At 40.5% G+C, this 26,584-nt stretch overlaps 1 protein-coding gene across 1 annotated transcript in view; it reads left to right on the top strand.

Annotated features, from left to right (window-relative positions):
- Positions 1-26,584, top strand: part of LOC112466430 (cadherin-87A) — a 197,593-nt gene that overhangs the window by 138,515 nt on the left and 32,494 nt on the right. Inside the window, exon 5 of the mRNA XM_025034519.1 lies at positions 16,151-16,368. Within this exon, the coding sequence (XP_024890287.1) occupies positions 16,151-16,368 (218 nt within the window). The remainder of the gene's footprint in view (positions 1-16,150; positions 16,369-26,584) is intronic.

Raw genomic sequence — 26,584 nt, 5'->3', positions numbered from 1 at the left:
ATCTCGGGAATCTGTGGCACTTTTACGGCGCGTTCATCTTTCAGAACGACCTGCAGATAGCCATCCTCGGTCGGATATCGCCCGCATGGCCGTTAGTCTCTCGAAACGTCGAAGTTGCGGCTTCCACCCGGGTAATGCCGGCATTAGCAACTTTCGGCCGGGCTGCGCGGCGGAAAATTGCGAAAGTAATAAAGCGGGCGGAGAGAGTATAAAAGAGCGGCGGGAAGGTTCCGGGGGTCGTATGAATCGGGTTGTCGGTATTTTCGGGATGTGGTACGGGAGACACACGAGAGAAAACACGCGATCGCACAGACAGGGAGCTTGCGCCGCGCGGCGCGCGCACCGCAGGTATCCTGTCTATCTCGTGTCACTTTACCGCCGCACGGCGGGCTCGCGTTTTCTGAAAAATGCACAAACTTGCCAACGCGCATTTTCGCGCCCGCGATCGCACCACGTCCGTCACGCCACCGCGCCGCGCCGCGCCACACCGCTCCGGTTCCGCCCGCCACTTCCTCGCTGTCGGGAACGCGAACAACGGCGCGACACCTTGTATCTGTCCCGACCTTTTCATCTTTTCCGCGTACCGCAATTCCTATCATTGGTTCTCAAACTGCGGCTACGTGAGGAAATTGCGAATCGGAGACACGCCGCAGAATGTCGAAAAAAGGAGAAAAAATTATCGACGAAGTATTTTGAAATTAACCGACGTCGTGAATTCTAGATGTGAATTCTGTGCTGCGTTTCTTTTATATATTGTTACGTCATTATCATTTTACATTATTTCGTATTTTATTTGGAATTATTGCTCTCACTATGAAAGTCACAAGAATCTAATATTCGAGTTTTTTCTGTAAGCATTCTGTGAACGTTGTTTTCTAAATGCGCCCATAAATCTGGTCGTCTATACGTCCTTTCGCGGAAGCGAAGCTGCGCGCTTCCGACGGATTAAATTTGAGATGCGCGGCTAGTGCTTTAGATGCAAATTATCTTAATTCGCCGTCAGCGCCGTCGGCACCAATTTCGCGGCGACGCGACGTACCGTAAATTCGTAAATATTTGCATCGCGCCCTGATTGGAAAACTCCAAAACAGATTCCGGCTCCTCAACATATTCGAAACAGTTGGACCGTTTCGCGAGAGATCGTCGTCGCATTCGTGAATTATTTACCGGAGAGGCTGTGACACTGACGTTAATTTATGGCGCCGTTTTATCACGTGCCGGAGTTTTTTTTCCGCATCATAGAGTACATTACTGCGACGGAATAATTGTGAAACCCGAGGAAATAAAAAATGCATAAGTCGATATTATGGCATGCATTAATTTAGGTAAGAAGAATGTGCCACACAGTGTGCCACATTAACGTGAAAAACTGCCACGTTACGAAACTCTTATTAGGTAAACGATGGCGGATAATCAATAATTTTAATTATTATTCTTCCGTAATTTTAATTGTAATTCTTCCACCTCGTTAACGCAGATCGCACGGCTCGGTAATAGAGGTACAAATAGGGCTGTTTCTTTTCGTCAGGGAGGAAATCGATTTCAAATCGATTAAAGGCTTTACGATAAAGAGCATATTCAATAACGTGCGGTACGTTCCGAATATTGTGGTTATTCTAAAAAAAAAAAAAAAAAAAAATTGGTTCGCTGTTATCTTTCAATTACTTGGCTCGCATAAGTCGGCGGATTAACGTGGTTTTATTCGAACGAGAATATTAGCTCAATTTTCCATTCGCCTCGCACGATCGTAAGTCCGCTTCTACTTCAGCCTTCATTTAGTAGTCATCGGAATGAACTCGTCTTGCGGAATACGCCAAAAAAGTTCACCCGCGCAAGTTTCCCGCTGATGAAACGGTTTGCTCGCTGCAAATTCAACCAAAATATCGAATTCAGCACATTATATGTAAGTTGCGACAAATATCGACAAATGGAGTTCCAACAGGTTCGAAAATTTCTGACAAATTTCTGAAGATTATTTGGAAGTGAGTACATACAGAAATATCCTCCGTCACGACAAATATAAGTTTGTTTTCGTTAATTAACTGAGAAGATTGATATTATTATTTAAGGATGTATATCGCTTATTATGTCAAAATAGAGGGATGAAGCTGAAATTTACAGAGATTGTGCACTTATATATCCCAAAAACCTGTGTTAAATTTGCGATCGATTGTCTGACCCGTTTCTGAGATATTTGCTTTAAAAGTTACAGAAATTGTATATATATAGATATATAACTTCCCATCTAAATATCATAATATGTATCTCTGCTCCTGTACAGTAAAAATGAATGAAATTTTTATGGTACACTTCTATGACATCGAGAATTGCAATTACGGTTTTTTAAGTTTTTCTGTTAATATATTTTTTTTCAATTTTTTAATGATTTATTTAAACAATATCAAGTACAAAAATGAAATAAAATTGCAATTTTTACGTTTTTTCTGTCCCAATGATAACATGTTGTTTATAAATAATTTCTGAGACTAGCTTTACACTGTTTAATCAAGAAAACAAAATTATACTACATATATAGCTATACGTCGAAATCAAGTGAATAATTTAGCTTTATTATTCGAGAAAATTTTATTTTATTTCGTGAGTTTACGTAGTTCGTATGTCTCTGCAGTTTTCAAATTTTTATTTCGTGGTGATAAACACCATACCGTTTTGTTCTCTCATTGCCTGAGGCAAATTAAAATATTCTGCACTGCCGTTTGCATCGCGACTACATTAGATTACTTAAACCGAAATAAAATATTCCGATAGATTGTTGTAGCGCGACACGTGTGGAAAGGATAAAGCATGGTTATTCATATCCATCGACAGCGTGTTATCGTTTATAGCGCGCTAGAATCCCCCTTAGATATCGTGCTATTTGAACAAAAAAAGTCTTTTGGCATAATCCCCTGGAAACAATCCTCGGAAGAAAAATCTTCTGAAAAATAAACTCTCGGACAAAAAGAACGATGGGTATTGTTTTCTTTCGAATACCCTGGATGTATAACGCATATGTGTACGCTTGTGTATGTGTGTGGAAAGGGGAACGCGCACGTACGTGTGTTTGCTTCGCGCCATTTTTCCACACCCCTCGGACGTGCGCGGGCGTGCACGACCCCGATTTTCAGTTCTTTGCGGTATCAAAGTTTTTTCGCGAGAATTTATCTGCTGGCGCCGGAACGAGCTCCCGGCGAGCGTTTTCTCGGGGGGCTAATTTCGCCGCAGTTTGTATTCGCCATTACGAGGCCCGCGGCAACCCCGGGTGTATTTCTGCGCGGACCCGAAAGGTAACGCGCGAAAACGGTACGATGCCATTAATAATGCACCGCCGTGTGAAGTAGCGAACAATAAATGCGAGTGTAGTAAATTTTGCCGAATGAAAGTTTGAGGTGTATTACGAGTTGAAAGATGCTCCCGATATCGCTCTCGCATTTCACGTTTTTCTCTGCTTCTTTTTGATGTATATTACGTACAATTGATATAGCTTTATCTCTCTCTTTATCTCTCTCTCTCTCTCTCTCTCTTTTTACTGTAATTAATATTTTAGACGGTTTCCTGTAAAGCTGAGTCCATTTTGCAGAATTTTCATCAATACGATGAATATTTTTTAATCGATTCCACTCGCGAAAATTTACCAAGTTAATCGAGGGTTAGAGAAACATATATACCGCGGTGTATTAATACTACCTGTGACCAGAGAAAATGTGACGTCATCACTTTTACGCGACACGACCGCGATTCGAGCTGCATGGGGTCGACATTCCGCCGAAGAGAATATCGATCTCATTTCATTTGTAATTCACGAACGCGCGATCTTCCCTCCCTCCCGGTACTGCGTACAAGTCACCCCATTTTTTTTTAGAATTTACTTTCCAGAAGATGTTGCTTCTGAGATTTTTCAGGGATTAATTTCCCCAGGGATTGCGTTGCTCATCCAGGACTGGGAAATGCTCCATTCGTTACTGAAGTTGTTCAAGTGTGACTCGTGTCCCAACTTGCGCAAAATGCAAGATGTGGCAAGACGTGGAGTCGAAAGCCGTCAACTCTTCTCTGTATCCAATTCCGAATTGTATTAGTCAAATTAAAAACAAGTGTCAATATGCATATAGGTAATTTTTTTACGGCGCGTACATGGACCAATTAAAAAAAATTAAAATTGATTGTAAATTTATTTATTATTGTACAATAAAACACGATATCCAAAAAGCTTATTGTGTGTCATATGTTCGAGATAATACGTGTGATAACATTTTAATACCTCAAGCCTTCTAATTGTTTCACCTTTAATTCGGATCTCTAATTGGGATTAATGAACGTACGCTGACCAATACGAATTAATTGTGTTTTCCACTGATTTCAAAGAACTCTATGCGGATTTATACTCTCCCTGCCTTTCGTTTAACGCTAAATGTGACAAATTACTTTTGCAGCATGCATGAGTTGAAAACCAGAGTGCATTTTTCACAGCGAAAAAACGAACGGGTATCACATGACATAAAAAAGAGAGAGAGAACGTCATTAAAAGCGATGACACTGTCAAGTTGAAAAAACGATCAATCCCGATCGCTAAATTAAACTTGCCGCAGACGCGCGGCCAGATACTAGAGTTTTAATACTATCCTAGAATTACGACCACGCGAGAAAACTTTGGTAATTTTTTAAAAGTAAGAGAACAGGCCGCTTCTAAGGTGCAGCGTCTTGGTAAAACGCGGTCAGCCGTAAGAAAGTTTCCGGACGAGACCGCGGCGCAACTTCCTTTTTTTTCGTTTTTCTTTCTTTCTTTCTTTCTTTTTTTTTTACATTTGGTTGGATCTTTGAAAGACGTCGGTAAACGCGTCCCGCGATTCGCCTCGCCAGTAATCGCGAATCTTCGCGATATCATTCCGAGCGTATCTTCCAAGCACGCGCCACGAAGACACAAGGTATTTCTATACGAAAACACCAGGCAAGAGTGTTGCGTGGGACGATTCTAATCATCCTTTTTACGACTCGCAAAAATTTTTACGCCTCTCCGCAATTTTCCACGCTCGGCAGTCCGAAAAAGTTTCGCTATCACGTCGACTCTCGCATCTCGCGCTCGTCTGGAAACTTCGTCCGCGATTCTCGCGGTCGTCGTGCGGTTGTCGATGATGATGGAGGAAGCCAACCAAGTTCAGCGCGCGTGTAATATTACGCGTCTATCTAACGAAAAATTTTTCCCGCGACAGCTAGCCAGCCAGCTGCGAAATCGATATCGCCGGTATCGCTGTCGAAAATATGCAAAGCCGCATGACCGCAAGATAGATCGGGAAAGTTGCGCGGCCGCTCTGGAGTTGTCGGGTAACAAAACTTCGTAAATTGTTCATTATTTGTCCGCTTTAGACTTTGACATTTTAGGGTTGACGTAGGTGGCGTAATATTTAGAGACATTTTTGCTCTTGAGTTTACAAGACATCTTTGGTTTTTTTTATTGTAAAGTTTGTTTTTACAAATTCTTACAAATTCTAGATCACACTATAATAAATAATAAATATATAAAAATATAATAAATACTAAAGAACAAATATAATACGAAAAGCTATACAACATATTTTATTTAAAAAACTAAAGACTTTTAATTTTTATATTAAAGAAATATTAGTGTTTATTAGAGTGTGTATATAAAAAGAAGAAGAAGAGGAAAAAGAAGAAGCTGGCTACTCCAATTAGTTAGGTGCTTCCCCGCGTTTCCAAAATCGAAAAAGAAATACTTCGGTTAAATTGAAAAATGGTTCCCCAACAAAGTATTGCTATTTCCTCACCTGTTGTCAGCGAATTGCAATCCGCGCACGTAGTTCTCGCCGAAGTGACAAGAACGGGTGAGGATTCGTACGTGATAAGGGTTTCTGGTCGCACGCAGAGCCAACGAACGGGGAGGGAGGGAGAGGGACGGATGGAGAACGCCGGCGTTCTCTCCCGAACTAATTATTTTTGATCCCGGACGGGGGAGCTCCGGACCCGGACACACAATGGCCGACGGGGTTTCTTTTGTAACCGGGTGCGATTAATTCCGCGCGCGGCGGAACGTTACCCCGGAGACTGCTCGTCTCAGTCCGACCCCTCCCTCTTGTTCGTGGTACCCTCTATAGGATTCCCCGACGACCGAAAAGCCCGTTCACCATGCAAATCCGCGCGCGCTGCCGCCAGGGATTCCCATTAAGGTCTCTCGGACCTTTTCGGCCCGAACGACCACCCGGACAGCTTCTTCGGATCACGTCCCGCTCCTCTTCTGCCTAATGCAAGAACGAATTCGGACGCGCATTTATTTCGCAGCTCCGTCAGCCGAACAGATGACTAACATAAGAGAAAATAACTGATGCCGAGACAATATGTAATTACTAATTGTCATAGAATTCTAAAGAATAATAATGGTAATGAGCAATATTGAAAGAGCCATATTGGGATAAATTTCGAATACTACATTGAAAGCGCATTCAATTAAATCCCCAATATATCAAATATCAATATTAGAAATCTGTTTGTAAATTTAAATTTTGATGAAGAACGATATCAATAATTATGTAATATTATATGTTCATATATATTAGCTCCCATATCGATATCCTTCTATAACATATGATGCAGCCTTTATTTCGAATGCTTAATTTAATGTAAATATAACAGTTAATTACAATGAGAGCCACGTATCGAATGAGTGCGTATAAAAAGTGTAATTTCCAATATATAATATATATTACGTACTCTCTTTTATTATGTATAATGTATTAAATGATAAAAGTGCACGGAACTGATTTTCCGCGGGAATATATCGAGCGGAAGGCGAAGATGAAATCGAGACCGCGCTTGCCAATATCTTTTTTTTTTTATAGTATCGATAAATATCATTTATTAGCCGCATGTCGCATCAATGCTCGCGTTCGCGTTGGATATCACAGTCGATAACTCTTCCGCTGTCTTGCATATAATGATTTTCTAGCTCGATTTATCGATACTATTTGCTTTCTTCTCGCTGCAAACAGCCGGCATAAATTCGCATTGTCGATAAACTCTGGACTACATTTGCCTTTCTCATACAGTTATTTCGTCTCTTCGGTAAAAATAAAGAAATGGTTGTTTTCGACTATTGTTATCGCGAAAAAGTTTTTAAAAAATTCGTCCCTTACGTCAAAATACATCTCTTTGCATTTATTCCATTTATTGCATTTATTGCTTTAATTCCTTTTTTCACTCGCAAAATTTATTTTCTTTGCAAAGATAAAAAGTCTTTTTTGTGTCTCTTTTGATCGTCAAATAAAATGTGAATGCAGGAGATCACTAGAATGTGCGCAACGATTGAATATTTTTACAGTAACATTTATTTGCAAAAAAATATAAACGCGTTTATGCAACGTTGCCGTAGTCGCTTTCTACATCAAACAAATCTTTACTCGACTCGCAATACTATTCGTAATATCGTAATAGATACAATACTAATTCAAACATGTGTGTAGATATACACTTCGCACGGCTTGTCATTCACGGGGCTATTGTTGTATTGGTGAACAACTCCGTGCCTATACAGTATCAACGACAATATACCGATCGCGAAGTGGATCGCAATTCTAAACACGGCGGAGCAGCAGCACGGTGAAGTAACACCGATGAAATTTATCGTTGAGAATTTTGCTTCGACAACTTGTCGCGCGAGTTCGCTAACGAGCGAGATTAATGATGCCGCCGTCTGAGCGGCGCCACACACGCGGGGATAACAATGTGTTGTAAAACTTGTTCTGACACGCGCAGGATATAGCTTGTAACGGTATGTGAAGGTAATCGTGTCAATTATTCTTCTACGGGCATTTATCTCGCACCTTTCGGACTTTCACAATGGCAATCCGCGTGCATGATTTCGTAACGCCGCCATTGATTCCGACTTCCATTCACCGGTATCGGAAATGTATCGGAATACCTTGTATCGCGAGGTATACGTATCTCCCCGGCCCTTTTGTCTATAGCCCCGGCCCCGTCGATTCCCGACGATAAATTGTATATGAAGCTCGTAGAAGCGAATAGATTTGATTCCAGGCCTGTCAGATAAGCGAAATTCATGGCGGCTTCGAGAGGCGGAGAGTACCGAGGAGCGCGCGATTGCATCGACAATTTATTTTCCTATACTCGCAATAGAATCTACGTAAGTAGTACGAGTCGGCCGCGATGCCGACGCGGAACCCTTCCTCCTTGGCACAGCGTTCCGACTTACATATGCATTTAAGCCGTATTGCGCATTCGCCAACGACGAGAAGAGACGTTTTGTAAAATTCATACCACGCGCGATGTTTGAAATCGCGACAAATGATGAATTATTTACGAATCACGAGTATTTCTTTTAACATTAGTTCGATTCGTATTGAAACTGTAATTCAAAAATGATGTCGCGCAACAAAGAGAATTACGTTTTTCATCCCGCGAGGGGATGTAAAGCGCGCGCTGGATATCTCGCGGGAGACCGATGCAATATCTCGTGGCACGACGAAACCCCTCGCTTTCTCGTGAGAAAGTGGAGGAGGCGGCATCGCTCGTAGTGGCTGCACTCCCACGGCATCGCTCATACGGCTGTAGCAAAATCTCTCTCGGAGCGCCGCCGCCGCCCGCGCCGCCCGCGCCGCCCGCCATGCCGGCGCATATATGAGGGACTGCAGATACCGCGTAAAACGCCAACCACTACATTTATCCTCCGAACTTCGGATCCACGGCGACGTGGCCTGGGTGCCTCGCGCACCTATTCGGCGGTGTATCGCGCGAGCTTTCAAGGGAATTGCATTAACAAGTCTAAAATAATTCCCCGAGCCGGCAGCCAGCCTTACCGAGATCCCAAAAAGAATCTTATCTCCACGTCGTTTCTTTTCCCGCAGCGCACACGCACACACACACACACACACACACACACACACACACACACACACAACACCGTTTCTCTCCCTTCTTCTATTTCCTCAAAATGATAAAATCGCATTCTCAGCCGCAAAAGAATCGTGCAATTATATTCGTGATACTAAAATAAACATATTAATAACTAAAAATATTGTTCTAATTTACACTTATTTTATTTATTCGCGTTTTACTTTAAAATATTTGGCAAAATATCAGGAAAGATATTTTTACCCTCCACATTCTACATTGTCTACATTACGATTATTTGTTACGTCAGAATAAGAAACACCAAAGTTATTGTTATTCCATTTTTGTTCTTCATGTATATTCATCATCCGGCGCGAAAGTTTGGGCACTGTCTTGCCTTACGTTTCCATTTCCCCTATCTATCTCTCGGCATCCATTTATCTTTTTCCTTTCTCTCTCTTTATCTGTCTTTTTTTATTTGCGCTTCTCGTATAGCCAGTTTCGGCGGAGCACTTTGCTCGATGGCGAGACGCGCCAGGATGGCCGCGCGCGTCCTCCGAAAATCCGATTTCCGTCACGAGCGAGCTTACAGCGATCGGTCGATATCGCGGGGATTACTTGTGTAACTACGTAGTGCGATGCCCGAAAGACTACTCTCGGTTTCCGTGCTGGAATGGTCATTTTTAGAGGTAGATGTCGGAAACGCGCGCTCGCGCGCGCTGTTTATCCAATTCCCTCTTCGAACGCGTCGGACGTTCCTTGGCTTAATGGCCCGGCAGGATCGCGTGGCCGGTAGCTTCATCGATTCCCAAACAGGTCGCCTCGTGTTTCAAGGATAAGATCCTCGCGGCTCTTACGTCACGCAGGCTCTTAGAGCGATAACATTAAATATCAAAGAGCGATCGTGGCGCAGAGAGAGACGCGCGTTGCTGTAATACATCGAAAAACCCTCAAAGTTCAAATCCGGTCGAAAATTCTAGATTTTTATTTTACCTCTCGGAAGGTAGTGGTAACCCCACCGAAAGTATCTTTTTTCTTTCTCTCTCTCGCCATGAGAATCCCTCTATTTGACGTTCAGAATAGGTGTTATAGCAGGGATCGTGAGCAGCCTATCCGTGGTAAAACAAAATAAATGCTCACAGGATCAACAATGGTCTCGGTAGAAATGCCATAAAGTTGGGAAAACAAGCTCAAGCCTGATCTAAGAGGAAGAAGAAGAAGAAGATCAAGGAGCGAAAGATCGGAGGATTTAACACATTATCATGTTTGCGACATCGATATTCCACGAATAATTACGACTAGGAAGAAAATGAGTACAGGAATATAGTCGAAATAAATAAGGATCATGAAAACAAAGCATGTCGTCCATTTTCCTAATCTTTTTAATCTAAGATTTTGATAAAAGTTATATATTATTCGCAGTAAGGATGAATTTCATAAGGACGAATATCGGTCTGTTTGTTTATTAGCGATAGAGAGCCGTAAGCTATTAGTACTTGCGCTACCGTTTTAATGTTTGCTAATTTATTCCGGGCTTTAAATTCCGACTTTCCTTGGTTCCGCGGGAATTTGTGAAAACCAGAAGTAACGAAACAGAAGGGGATATCGCGCGCGATGAATTAATTGTTGGACATCTTAGCGGTGCGATAACACCGGAGGAACCTGTTAATTTCCTGCCGCGCTGAAAATACGGCTATTTTATGGTAATTAATCTCAAGCGATGTTGCTGGGTTTTTATATCTTAATTATGCATCGTCTCGACAAAATATATTTCTACGAGAACTCGTATTAATATAAAGCTATATATTAATTGATTATACCAGTATCTATATATTAATTGCTATTAATATATTAGTTACGATATTATTATTAATTATTATTTCGTAAGACATAAGTGTAGATAACCAAATTTTGTCGTTTAATATTAATTTTTAAAAATCTGAAGAATTTTACTCAAGAATTTCATCATTAGTATGTGGATCTGAAAATATTTGTCATTTAGATTTCGAACAAATGTTTAAAACTGTCACTATTTGTTAAGAGTAACACATAATATTGCTTTTATTTGGATTACCACATATATTACTCGAATGTATCCACCGAGAAAATTAATTGAATATCCGCTGTTTCATCCGGATTTTATAAGCTGTAGAAGCACGTGGTATCCGTACGTTTCTCAGAATTCACCACAGGTATCTATCTTGTCATATAAACGCTCTGACACGTTTGACTCAGATGAAATGAAGCTAATGGTCCCTGCCTTTATGCCAAGCGGTTTGCCCTCTCTTTTGGATTCGCTCAAACCCTCTAAGTAACAGACGAAACCAATTCCCAACAGTTCTTTTCATCTTCTGTCTTTTCACGCGGCGTGTTCTTCTGCACGAGATAACGGCGTGTTTAAGGGGTTTCATATTATATATTTGACAGGTCTAAAATTCGATCAAAAGTAACGAATTTTCAGGAGATATTCTCAAAAGACTACTCTCTATTACAAGACATATATTTTTATTTTTTAATAAAACATAATTTTACCTACAATAAAAGTTCGTTCATTTCGACCTAGTTTTAAGGCCAGCCAAACGTGTGTAACTCCTTAAGATTTATTTTCGTATTTCCACGGAACTCAATTTCCGGCCATATGACTAAAATTTTATTAAGCTTAACGTAAACGACATTTTATTAATCTGTCATATTAGCTGCGCGTTCTCGAATCGTACTCGGATCTAATTTACGAAATGTCACTCTTTCGTGCTTCGAATATGTTACAACAGGAAAAAGGAAGAACAATAATTTACTCCGCAAATAAATTAACAGTGTCCGAGGAAAACCGATAATTTACTGTGATAGAAGTAAAGAGATTCTTCTCGTGGAAAGACGCGATATATATTACAACAAAAAACGGTCCCCCGACCGATTGCGGATCGATATTTATCAATATTATATGCGTACACCAGGTTTCTACGTTAGTGAAGATTTATTTTCGCGCAGTCCAATTTCCGGACAACGACCCGCGTTAGATTCCGCTGGTTTCCATTTTACGATATCGCATTAATCTTTCGTATTATAGTTACGCGTATCTTTATGATGTTCATTTTCAACTTGCGATGGACAACCAATAATTTATTGCGATAAAAGTAGGAAGGAAATATTTTACAGGATTATGACAAGTTTTAACGAGAATAGTCAAACGATCGATATTTATTAAATCTAAATCATGCATATTCCCAAGATTGAATTTATATAATTTTACTACGTACGTTAAATTATTAATAAATATAATTAAATTTTATAAAATTATAAAATATATATTATGATTTTATTACGTACATCCCTTAATAACGTTTATGAATTTTAATATACTGTAGTAATCGTGGACGCTTAAAACTATTGATAACGTAATATTCGTAAAGTGGATTTAGAACGCCGTCGTTTCGCTCGAAAAAGCTTTGGTTCCGTGCGGTGAGAAACAGACGCGTTTATTTCGCAGGATATATCGCCGACTTTAGGGTTAATGGCGCGACGAGGAACAGAACGGTCGACAATAACGCGGTTTATGTGAAGAGAGCGGATCATAAGTGCGCTTAGGAGGCGCAATAAAAAGGGACTCACAACGCGAAAATTGTTCCTTATCGCGCGCGCGCGCAAAGAATTGTCGCTGGAAGGACGATTCGGAAATGGAGAAGATTAGTGAGCGGAGGCTAGAGAGGAGGTAGAGGCGAGAGACGGGCGACGCGACGGTCTGCCGAGGTGAGATCGCAGCCCCGAGCCACGATTGCATGATGGAGTTCAACCTCGAAGAGGAAAGTCGCGCGGCGAGAATGGTAGTTACCGATTCTCAGCCTTATCTCACTTTTCGATTTCCGTCAATCCCCTGTAATAACCAGCTTTTTCGCGACCCCGACAAAATCCTCGCGGCGCCGATTATTCCGCGAGTTTTCGCGCAATTAAGGTGACAATTATAACGGGAATTGCTGCCGTGCTCCCCTGCCCGCGATCGCGTAAGGCAGCCTCCGAGCAAATCGGTTCAGTGAGTTTCAGTGATTCGTAAGATAATTGTATAAAGGCATTGTATGAAGAAAGACGTTGCAGTCGACTCTCTTTGCGCTCTAAAATTTTTGCTCCTCGTCGTTCATCATTAGCGTATTAATTAACGTAACGTAACGTATTTAACGTTTCTTTTCACGTGGAGCATAAAGATGTTCTTTTAGCGACGATTTTTTATCTTTGCGTGAGACAGGGGTAAGTTAGGCGACGATCCGGAAAAATGTCGGTCGAAAGTTTAACGATTAATTTGGAGGGGAGATATACGGAGTTACGAAACGGTAGTTAGTGACTGAAAATTTATGGTAATTCGGTTATTTGCGTCATTCGTGTGATCCCCGATACCGACCGTCACTCGCTCTCGCCCGTCTCAAAGAAAGTTCAGTCTCCGCCGCGTCATTCTCGAATTCCTTATTTGAATTTACAAAATGCGTTTGAAGAAAACTTCCCACGAGAAAAGTTGCCACCGCTTCTCTTTTGATGGATCAGGGAAAATTTGTGCGTACAACCGTCGCGGTTTCCAACAGTCTTACTTCTTCGATGCAGCAGCAGCGGGAACTTTCAGCACAGAGACTTCGCTTTATCTCTTCTACTGACGAACTTCTCGGAGTCATACTGAATCATGAATCTCCTTCCCGTTGTTTCGTGCTTTCAACATTGCAAGAAATCAAAGGGACTCTTGTATAAGAATTATCCTTTTTGTAAAACCTCTAATCTTATAATTAATATAATTTTAGAATTAATATATAACACATTAGGTACATAAAAACCAATTACATTAAATTAGTTTCATGAAATATCTTATTGTGTATGTAAAGGACACTGTACAACTTTTGGCATGTACCAATACACATACATATAATAAACTACCTCATTTTTTTAATATCTTTTTTATCATGCAAGTCTCTGTCACGTCTTTTAATCAATAATTAATGAAACAATCATGTCGTTACACTTTTGATGACAGAAGTAATATCATTCGTCCAAATATAACAGCTCTGCTAACAGAAAAATATAATATAATATTTTTAATTCTTTAAAAATTGCTAGTGATAATTTTTCGCCGATTATTCACTGCACCGTCTGTCCTGAGATATCTTAAAACATAATGGGTCTTTCTCGATGAGTTTTGAGTCAACGACGCTATACTGCAGCGGGTACTTTGCCCACGATTTTCCTACTTACGAGCGGTGCGTGCAATTCGCATAAAAGTCTGGGCTTCTTACGATGGCGCCGTATAACCCGACACCCGACACGTAATGGCAAAAATTCTAAGCGACCGTGAATCTGCGACGGTAGCGGCAACCGCGAAGAAAGGAATGAGATCGCGATCGCATACGTCGTTACCCCTTTAACGATTATTGTTGTTCCTTGAAGAGGCTCCTTTCTGTCGTCGCCCTTCGTTTTGACCTTTATTGAGAGAAAGAGAGAGAGAGAGAGAGAGAGAGAGAGAGAGAGAGAGAGAGAGAGAGTAAGAGGGAGAGAAGAAGGGAGGAAAAGAAAAGAAGAAAGAGGAAGAGAGGAGAAGAAAGAGAGGCATGGAAAGCCGCAGCTGCAGTCTCGCAGCAGCAGTATCCTCGCGCCGAATGGGGTCCGTAAAAAAGTATAGCGAGCCCCGTTTGGCCGATCTTAAAGCCCGCGATGTATCTATTACGTCCGCCACAATTTCCGGCTAGAAGCTGCGGAAGTTCGGAAAGAAGTTTCCACGGCTGTGTGGGGGCTACTTCGTACGCCCCAACTTGGTAATAGTTTTACGACTTTTCGGACTTACGGGGTCGAGCCCCTGGTGCTCGCGTCGAATTAGCGGCTTGGGACCTCCGGGCTCTTTTGAGTCCCGAAGTACCGTGACCTAGCCGCGAACAAAGCTCATCCAATGTTTCCCGGGGACAAGGTGATTGTACAGGGTGTCCCGCCACTGATTCCATTCCTTTTATGTCCGCCGATACTTTGATTACGCGAGTCTCGGTATTTTCTTTCATTATAGTATAACTATTGCGCCGCGAGAACGTAATTACACAAGAAAAGGCGAACGTTCCGTTTTAATTTTTTCAAGTGTAGATAATATGTAATGTTATGTATTATCTGCTTATAAAACGCTCAACACGAACGTTGTAAGAAAAAAACTTCTCTTCAAAACACACGATTTATTTCGTTTCATTTAAATGTGCAATGTAAAATATCGACGTTTAAATTTGTTACTTTCTTGAGAACAAAGTGTGGAATATAAATGCTTTTCTTGAGATATTGATAATTCGATAGTTTCTACCTTCGCAGAGAAATACAAGAGTTATTAAGTTTTAAGCTCAAGAATTCGTTTTCCAAGGCATTTGTCTCTCGTGACAAAACGTCCTTCTCCCTTGTCCTCGTCTTGTTTTCGTCCTCAAACGATATAATGATATAATGTGATATAAGAACCGGGAAAGCTTCTTTGACGACGCGATATATTTTCTTGTTCAACGCACTGAATTGGGATTTCCGTATTGATTGCGCCTGTTGCAAAAGGAGCATGAAAACACTAAGCCCCCGGATCTCGCAGCGAAATTGATTATCGACAGGTCCGGCGGGCGATATTGGCGGGCAAAAATCGATTTCCGCGCAACGGATACATCAATCATAATCTACTTAGCTCGTGTAGCCTTAATCATCTATATCGATCCAATAGCATTTATGCACAATAAATGCGTCGACCCCAATACACCCTTAGCGATTGAATTCATCGTGATTCAACGCAATGATTAAATACACAGGTTCTGATTATGGTATCATCTTAATCGTAGAAATCAGCAGTTTAAAATATTGACATATGTTGCAGACGAAAAAGGAGGAATATGTTTGTAAGACAAAATAGAATAATCGACATGTAAATTTTTTATTTTTTGATTCGTTTTACAACAAACATGTATTTTAATCTACAAGTAAAATTTTTTTTAAAATACATATGAAAGTAATGAATGAATATGGTTTTTTTCCATGCATTATTCTAACATTATTCAATTTTTTTTTACTCCGAGTTTAACAACGCTGAAACTGTTCGTGCTTTTATAGTTATTTTCGCGAGGGTAACTTTCGGGACACCCTAGACATTTCGTTTCAAGCGAACGCAGCTTGCAGCGTGTAAGGGGGAGTTAACGAGAAGAATAAATAAACCCGCTCTAAGGTACATAGGAAGGGATTTCGCGGGCGTGTGGGGTGATCAATATAGCCAACAACCAGAAACTCTCGAAAACAAACGTTTCTTTTTTTGCTGTTCCAGCGGGTAACAACGTGAACGAGCCACCTATCCTGGAGGCCGGGGGATACCCCACGGGCCTGCCGCTCTCGGAATCGACCAAGGTCGGGACGGAAGTGTTCGTCCTGAAGGGCCACGATCCCGAAGGATCGCCGGTGAAATATGGCATACAACTCACGGACCATTTTGTCGTCAACCCGCGCACCGGTGTCATCACTCTGGCGAAGCCGCTCAATCGCGAGGTAAGAGACATCGTTCGATTTGACTCGACTTGGAGCTCGTCCTTATCGGACGGGGGAGAGCTTGCACGCAAATTGCAATCCTTAATTGAGCGACAGATACCCACTATATCTCTTGCGGTACTCTTAAGCTCGTATTGCAATATCTTCCGCGCGACTTCACCGACATCGTTTGTCTCTTACAGTTTTTTTTTTATATTTGTCTTCTCCTAGATCTTTTTTCTCTTTCCGGCAATACAGAAAAAGAAAAAAGATTATTAATTCTAATAAATGTATACATATCCTCGTTATATCACAAATTGACCTTAAAAGCGATTGACAGAGACAACTTGATCAAATTTAGCTCCTACGTAAATGGGAACAATTCAGGTTAATGCAATTCACCGAATTTTTTTTGTCTAAATTCAGACAGAAACTAACGGTTGATGAAGGGAAATTGACAATTAAAATTAATCAAGGGCTGTCGCCGGAAGCTGATTACAAATTTATTCATCCGAACAGTCGTCTCCGCTCTTGTTAAATTTATCTTGTTTCGGAGAGTTTCTTGTAGTACACGCTATATTTACATCACTTATACTACTTATACCACTGTAAAGTAAACAGCGTCATGAATACTGCTTATGAGGTTCATACAACTACTTAAGCGCTAAGAGGACACGCTTGAGTTCGTAGACAGTGTCGTCTTATCTTCAGCACGTCCCTGTACACCTGAGAGGCTGAGGGACCAAGTAATTAGTTATTATCAAGCATATACTTAGTAGCAAGAATATTAAACACCTGGCATTTAATCAAGCCATTGCGCGAAATGGCATGAATTTAATTTAAAAATAAAAACTTGCGATGTATTTTAATCTTCACGTCTGATTAATTTTAATCGACACGAAGTTATTGAACGAATACCGATTTAGTTTGCTTTTCATAAACTCATTTTTATCGAGGATGATTGGGGAATTATTTAATTATTAATCTGTTCGACAAATCGATTATTCTCATATCCGTTTCGCGAAAGCCAAAGTCCAGCAAATCTCGTGTCCTCAATTCCTTTTTCTTTCACCTGCCAGTGCGAATACATAAGTATTTTATTTTTGATTTAATTCTTTCTATTATTATCGTAAGCCGTTTATTTGTTGGGTTATTCGACAACCATGTAATTATTATTGCATACGTTTTTTTCCCCCTCGTAAAACTGCCACGCGATCGCTAATGCTGACATATTCGTATTCGACCACGTTTTGGACAGCGCATCTCTGACAGGAATTTAGGAAATCAGGTTAATCACAGCTAACTATACCTCCAAATCATAAATATTAGCGCGAGTCCGATCGATTCGTACGATTCATATATGCTGTGTGGGATAATCTTCAATAGAATTGAATACCTACAAACCGGATACGCGGATATTTTTCATTCGTGTATGATTTCACTGGTAATCCGGTCTTTATGCATTCCTGTGCGCTCGAAATAAGCGTATTATTAGCACTACGATGTTTTTGCGACTGCATATTTTTCGCACGAAGAGAATCCGCAGAACCGGTTGGCGTGAATAATTTTTTCAAGACACATTTGTTCACATTTTTGCACATGCATAGATCTTTAGCAATCTCGGACGAGACACCGCCATTTTAGGTGAAATATTTTAGAAAGCTTATTTTTAGGGCTCGTCTGCATTCGCAAAAAAAAATAACATCGCGAACTACAAACGGTTTTTTGATATATTTCGCGCGAGCCATCTGCTTCGCGGCTCGATTCATTTCCGCTGCAGCAGCAACAGCCAGCACTCGATACTACGGTCGCCATCAATTCGGAATGGAGCCTGTCAACCTCGAGCGCGAAACAAATATCGGAAATTTTCCGTCGCCGAACTTGTCCGCGGCGCGAATTCCCAGCCGCGCGCGTCGCGTCCGGCTTGCCGCGCGTCGCAATCGGACCGCGTTTGTGCACCGGTGCTCACGGTGTCGGTCAATGCAATTAATGCGATTACGATGTCCCGGGGACATAATGCGACTGCCGCGCGCGCGCGCTTCGTGGATCCATTTTCGTACGCTGATCCATCTCGGCCGATCCTCCATTGATTTAATCTAGCTAAATAGGTTCGGAACATATTCGCACGTGCCCGCGCTGATTTCCGAATGCGCGTGTAATGCGTGAGCGCATTAGGCGAGATTCGCCCCCCGCGTCCCCCTTTCACGATCGAAATTAATAACCGGTTACACGCATATACGCAAATCCGAATCCCTTTTGCGACGGAGCTCAGCACGTACGAGACCCCACTCGACGAGATCTGCTTCGATGGAATTATCAACGGGAATAATTGACGCACGCGTCAATTATTATTTGCGACGAGTTTGTTTCATTCGAAATCTACGAGAGCCATCAGAGCTTTGTCGATCGGTATTGGTATCGCGTATTGAACGTATTCTTATTTTCCTACCTTACGTGAGTAGCACGTGAGGTGGAAATACAGTCTTCTAAACAGCAACCAATATATCTTCTATACGAGTAAAGAACCCGATTTTTCATGGCAGAATCTCTTTTGTTCATGCCAACCACTTGTCGCGTACTGTATCTCTTGCCATCGTTAAAGATTCGGCAAACCGGCGATATTCCCGTCTCCCAGGGGCGTGTCGCTCCATTGACGGGTGGAAGTCGTGAAAAATCAGCGACGATAAAGTTCGTCCGAGAAAAGTTCCGAGGTCTCCGAACCGCAGGCAAGCGATACAGTAACCGGTGCGCGACGGCGCGGCCGCCCGATCGTAGATACACATTTGGAAGTTCCGAGTCCCCAAAACAGCCGTTCGTTCGCGCTACGTTTCATCCGCAATTTCGCGAACAATATATCACTCCACTAGATTCTTTCGGGTCAAGTCGGATGGATTTTGACACGGTTAAATGCATGAATCTCTGACAAGAGTTACTGCAGTAGAATTACACAGTAAAGACAGGCGGATATTTTTTCTGTCACGTACACTGAAAAAGAAACCGAGAAACAATGGTAGTTATGACCTATTTTATTTTTAACTCTGTGTTACGCACTATTACTTCGTATTATTTTTATACCATACATTTTACATTGAGTTTGATAATAATAATATTATTAGCTACGTTTATTTCCTCACTCTCAGAAAAGATTTCTAGATACAATACTATTAGGATTGAAATAGGGCCAATCATATTTAGAATTGAAAGAAGAATATTTTAATCTTAAATAGAGGAATTCTTAAATCTAGAATAATTCTGAGAAAATTAGAGGGATAGCATCAAGATTATTTTATTCTAGATTTAAGAATTCCTCTATTTAAGATTAAAATATTCTTTTTTCTAAAAGTCTAATTTAAGAATTCCTTTATTTAAGATTAAAATATTCTTCTTTCAATACTAAATATGATTGGCCCTATTTCGATCCTAATAATATTGTATCTAGAAATCTTTTTTGAGAGTGCTGTATTTACATTACAGTTTTTATGGACATTAACTTGCACGTGTCTAAATTATGCACTAATGTTAATTATACTGATAATAATATAATGTTACTTATATATTTTTGTGTTATATTATACATTTTATAAGCGAGAATATTTCATTAATGTTCATGTATTTCTTTTCGCGTACCTCTATATGCAGTGCAAGTAATTTGGATTTTCGTTTTAATAACAAAGAGAGTTTTACGCGCTTCTGAATCCGCCTCTCAGCGGAGGGGAAAAATTCGCAAATTGCAGTGGCTCGAGATACATGACGTTCGTGCTCCGCGAAGGAAAAATTAGCCGAAGCACGTGCAAAATTCACTTGAAGTTACAACGTGAAAGGATTTCCGGGTTCATTTGAATACGTCTAATTATCTCGGGGGGAAAAAAAGAAGATAGAAGAATGGAAACTGTTTTGCGGAACCCGCTCTGCAATTTCTCATCTAACGGCGAAAAATCGTGCCTCGCGTTTTAGCGGAACAGTTCATTATTGGCATATTGGTGGAATCTAATTATTGTGTTACTTTACAATGCGAAAATTACGAGCGTTGTATCGCCATCGCCGAAATATTCGCCATCATTGCGTACGTACAACTGCACTTATTGTTGTGTTTGGGCAATAGATGATTACTTGCCGTAGCTTTACACTGGACATAGATCGATATCAAAGTGTTTTATGTTTTATGTATTTCGAAAACTGCGTTACAAAAATATCGTATTATAAAATTTTAAAAAATATATATTGTCAATAAATAAACAATACCATCTATGTAACAATTAGTAAAGTTTTCAAGAGAGGCAAAAAACTGTGCCGAACGTGAAATATTCTTGAATGAACATTGAAACTTAGTTAAAAATAATATGTATGATAATTTACGACCTCACCCTGTAGAGCGTAGAATGATGATACAGAACAATCGAAGCTACAAAGTACATTTTACAATGGGCGGTATTATTTATTCAGAAATGATACGTTAACGAAGAAACCAAGTAATAAATGTGTAATAAATGTGTGTATACTAAAAGACTGCTCGTGCTGCGTAATAACTACTCAGAATTAAAAATAATTGCTTTCAGGGGGTGAGAAAAAAGTATCGAGATAGCGAGCGCGGGTAAATCGATTATCTAAAGCTTGCTCGTTTGATACCAACATCGGTAACCCTTTTTTTTACATTTTGTTTACCTATAGTGTCGTATTTTCGTGCTTTTTTTAGTACCGTATATCGGAACGCGAGTCTTTTGATTGCGGGCATCGAAATAACGGGCGCAAAAATCTCGGTATTCGTTCGGGATTAATCGAAACTGTACGCCGAGAGTACAAAGGCCGCAGAGAAATCGCCAGTTATTTTGATTCCCCTTTAGTTTCTGATGGACAGCGGCGCATACGAAAACAAACGTTTCGCTAACGTTGTTTCGCGGAAACAATCGAGATGGAAAATCGCGACGTTACTCACTACTGTGCAGCTCGCGTTGTCGCTCGAAGGGAAGCACGCCGGCTCGGGTCGCACGCCCGTGTCCGATCATGCGAATTACGCGATTCTCGCTTCTCGCGAGAAGAGAGAAAGTACGCGGCGGCCGTAACATCGCGCAAATACGAATCGAAAGCGATTACTGCACGCTGCCGCCGCCGGCGAATCTCCGAGAGTTTTCATGGCGGACTTAATTGCGAAAATATCATCTCTATGTGTGTGTGTGTGTGTGTGTAAATAAGAAGCGATGCGCAACGCGTTCGTCATTCGTATGGCGCGGACGATTTTTACATGAATTCACAAGATATAAAATCGCACAAAATATATACCGTACTATTATTATCTTACCGCGCAGCAAGTGTCGCGGAACTGCGCTGTGTTGTCTCAGCAACTCTCTATGGTACGCGCGATAACGCAGGAGACACACGCCACAGTACGAGGTAAACGTTTCCTTTCTCGGGTACTCGCAAGATCGTTAGCCGCGAGTTACCATCTTCTTGCTGAGGAAGGCTGAACTAACATAATTGTAACACGTCGTAAGGTAAATGGGTAAACGGCGCTCGCGATCTCTCTCGAGATTCCGTCGTGGACTGTGTTATTGAATTTAAACGAAATTATTCCACCGATTATACGAAGTTTCCCGAAATGTCATTAAAATTAAGGTGATACGGTTGTACTTGAGAGTCGCTCGCGTGATTTCCAAATCCCGCGCCCACGCACTCCTGTACACGCAGAAATAAAGGCACAAGTCTTGCGGAAAATGAACTAATTATTCGTAGCAATACTATAGGTAGGTACAATTCAGCTCTAGAAGGCACATCCGTATGGCTCGACGACTCAGCTCGAGATTTCCTTACTTTGGGAGAAATTTTGACCGCTTTTCCCGCAGTTAAGCAACTTAACAATTTGGCTAGTGGCCCTTAATTAAGTGAAAATTATCTTTGCGTAACTGAATATCGACAGAACTAATTGAGAGAATTGACTAGTATAACTTGAAAATCTTTGAAATAGATAGAATAGCTAATTACTATTTTTAGTTATATACGCAGGGTTTATTTATAGGGTTACGAATCCAAATAATTTGATTACTAATCGTGGACAACAAAGTGGGTTGCTTAATCGTCTTTCTTTACCAGAGTAGTGTCCGTTTATCAACAACAACAACGTCGGAGAATGCTTCGCGACTTTTCTTTAAAAGCAGCTCGATTCGGCTCGACTCTTAAGATTGACTCAGGACATAATAATGGGTGTCAAAATATGTTACATAAGCACAACTCTGTTTCATATACCTACAAACGGAGGAGACTATTATGCCATAACGGATAGAAAGAAGTTATTAAGCGATCAGTAGAGGCTGACTAGTGGTAATCGGTTTAATCGGTTCGCGTCAATTATTCTCTCTCTATGAGGTCTGGACCAATTAAACGAAGGCTAACGTAAATAACGTTGATAGCCGCGGATAAAGCATGGCTGTGGTCAACGATGTCAACCGTGTGCAAATACGAATCGCGACCGCGCTCGCGACGGTGACAAATCCAGGCCTGCCGGTTGTTTAACAAAGTTTTATCGCAACGTCACATGTTATTATGGCCATTCACATTCCTCTTCCCTGCGAGAGCGTTTGTCAAGCGCTCGAAATGAACGGGGGGGCCTGTACAGAGCAATAAAGATAACTGCAGCTAATTCGGCGTTCGTTGGGGCTCGCATGGTTGCCGATCGAGAGCGATCGGATACCAAACTCGATTACGTCGCGGACAGCACGATATTTTCGTGAAACGACGACTGACAATGAGATCGATCTCTCGTCGACCCAGCGAATCGAATATCGAAGAGACGCGAACGTGCTGCTTTACGTGAATATCTTCTGCAAAGATGTTTCAAATCTGAAATGGATGGAGAAATGGCGTTTTCCAAAGTCTACAAATTTGCCAAAGAATTTCAAATTAATGTCGGATCTGATATATTATTTTTGCATCGGTTATTTATTATACAACTTTCAAACTAAAGCTTTCTCGACTATTCTCGTAACATTCAATTAACAACTCAATCCAGAGTCTTGGCTTGATATAAAACGCTTTTCGTATTGATTTGTAAAATGTATGTTCTCTTTTTCTCACTGTATGTTAAAGGAAATTTTTGCCTGTTAATAAAGATTATTATTATCATTATTATTATTATTTTTTTTAATTTTTTTTTATTAGTGTCATTTAGCGCATTTATTAGTGTCAACGAAAAAAATCGACTTTGATCATTTATTTTATACATGTTCAGTTGAGACTGAAAGTTTTACAAATTGCGGCAACTAAATTGAGAAACGACAGGACGATTGAACGTTGGTATTTAATATGGGTCACAGCGGTCGTAGTAAAACAGAGTCGACTAATTAAGTATTAAGTCCTAACTCGCGACACGTCCATCAGTCGTTCGTTCCACGACGAAAATGACATCGTAAATTAATTTCAAAATTCGTATTTGCTGGGAGTTCCATATTTCTGCACACTTCAAATGTAATGTATAAATGCATTTAAACATATTGAGTCTCTTACTCCATCAAGATATTAAATATTATTCCTGTCCATCAGCGATATGAAATATATTAATAATATTACCGCATGATATGTATCTATAAGTAAATAGATGACGAAGCAATAGCCTCAAAATCAAAATGTCAAATGAAGTTTATTTTAACAAAATTCTAATTTAATTTTGCCTTTAATCTTAATTAATTTAAAAAGGATAAAAAGGGTACAAGATTATCTTCAAAAATTGGAAAATTACAGTGCCCGATAATTTTTCTCGATGTTTTCGCTAACGAAAAAATGGATTCCGCGCTCGTCAGAGACGGTGACTGTCATTAAAATTAAGGTCGAGTGCTATATATACACGGAAGCAATTATAATAATTTAACTCAAAGATAGAGAGGCCATTAAGATTTTCGTTCGATGGGAACGTAGAATAAATTTCGGTCCTTCCCACGGATCCGAGTCTTAATAGATCAAGAAATTCGATTCGTGTATAATTAGTTATCGTTTTGGAGAACAGGCAGAGGGACCAACAAGGAGGATTGTTGGGTGGGCACTCACTTTCGTCGGAACAGAAAAGGGATGAAATGAGGCTCTTCTCGGCCATAAATTTCGGCGCGTTTATGCAGAGGCGCTCTCCCCGTATAAATGAAAAAGGCGAGCGCGAAAAGAATATGGATGGACTTCCCCATTTCAAGCACGTAGCGATCGTAGCTCTCGACTTTTCAACTAATCCTGAAGCGAAAGAGAGCGCGGATATATGAGGGACGACGGAAAGAGGGGGATCGGAATCGTGAACTAGAGATTTTCGGACCGGTGTCAGCCGGTGCATCGGCTTCATATTTGTTGCCAAAGTGAAAAGTAGCATACGAATGACGCGGCGCCGCGTGTCACGCTTGTCTTTGACTTTCAGAGACTGGGCGTCCACAAACTTGAATCGAGGATAGCAGGTGGATGAAAGAGACGCCGTAAAGCGTTGAAGGGTTGAATTGCCCCACCAAAGAGATCCTCATAGAATACTCATAAAATTCCCGAAAAACGTCACGAAGAACGTCGAAAAGCTTGTTTTTTTAAATGTTGCCATTTTGTTTGTATTTTGCCGTTTCATAATTTAACATCGCGGGACCGGCGCATAAATTCAGTGGAAATTAGAAGATGAAATTAACTGTCTTCTCCGTACCAGGTCAAATATAAAGAGCTAAGAAATTAAACGTTAAAAAATGTCACTTTTAAGTCGATATTTTAAATTGTGTGCTTTTACTATTAACGAGAGTTGATTCTGAAAACGCGAAGTGGTTATTACAGATATATAAGGATATCGTACAATTTGTCCTTTGTCGAAAGGAAGCAGCCTGCCAATAATTCGCTTGAGAGAGGCACTATCCGAGCACAGTATATTAAAGCACTCGAAGGAAAAAGGAAAATCAATATCCTATAATTGGTTGGATATGCGGTCAATTATTCCGGTGGCGTATAATTTTATTATCGCCTGCGCACACTATTAAGCGTATGATCTAGGTAAAAGCGAAGTGTAATTTGTTTTAATATAGATTTTACGAGAGCAAATTCGTTATCGAAATATGATATACAGTAGCTGTGTGTGAATCGATTTATATTCGATATAAAATACTCATTCTTTTAATTTAGTTTTCCATTCCTACAAGGATATTGCAAAGGAAAAAAAATATTATCTGGCGTTATAGAAAAATTCACAATGGATGGTCTCACATATTAGGTGCGTCCAGATTTAGAGATTCATATATTAAATAATACTATAGATGTAAAATATGCGATATAAGATTAATGAATGTTCGTCTAATATACGAGCAAGAATTCTCTTCTGGATAGGCATAAAAGTCTTCGGGGTAATGTTCGGGCGTAATGTTCGAGCGTTGTTTGAATTCCGTGAGAGATTAACGACTTTCTCGTGCATCGCATGGCAATATTTTTCTAGCAATCCAACTGCAATTTAATCGTATTCCCATTACGAACTTTTCTGGCTCCAAAGTGGAAGAATGGCTCCTTATCCCCGAAGTCGTTTCGATCCTCGAGACTCGCGCAAAGTAAGTTCCAGCCGTAGATTACGCCTGGTAATAGCCCGGTTTCTTATTTCCCTTCGTTATCGATGCATTATGCCACCGATTAATGGATACAGCGCGTTCCATTGTGCCGCCGGAACTTTTTAAAACCCGCGTGATGGCGAGCGCGTCTCGTTAAGAAAATCATTTTCCGATAGATATAAATCACAGCTTACCCCCGCGTGGTATCGTAAAAAGATTATTCGTTTTGAATGTAATTCCGATTCCGTTACGTATTGTATTTGTAATTGCACGCGATTTCGCATAATTTCGATTATACGCCCTATTTCGTATTACTTTTCCGCTTTTTCATGTTGCACTTTGTACTTCGCACTTCTTGGTGTTATTCCGCACCTGTCTACAAATGAAAAGTGCAAAGTTAAAGGAAAAAGTAATTGAAACTTTTTAATGACTCTCCAGTTTTTGCTGTAACCTGTAACGTTGTCCCAATTTTATCGCCGCGTTGAAAACGCTCTAAATTCTGGTTGTTATTACAATCGACAATTGAAAGCTTGGGCGCAATAACAGCGAGTAAGTAGAAAACAATGTTTTGAGAGAATAAATTTAAAAGTAATGACGAAGCATTATTTTGACCGATAAAATTTGAATAGAAACAAATAAAATCTACTATTTGCAGTTATTTCAGAGATATTGTCTGTTTACATCTCCTTGAATAAATATCAAAGTTT

The sequence above is a fragment of the Temnothorax curvispinosus genome, unplaced genomic scaffold (assembly GCF_003070985.1).
Source record: "Temnothorax curvispinosus isolate PA1 unplaced genomic scaffold, ASM307098v1 QBEX01016179.1, whole genome shotgun sequence".
Lineage (NCBI taxonomy): Eukaryota > Metazoa > Arthropoda > Insecta > Hymenoptera > Formicidae > Temnothorax > Temnothorax curvispinosus.
The sequence above is the reverse complement of the archived record's forward strand: the minus strand, read 5'-3'. Positions and strand labels throughout refer to the sequence as shown.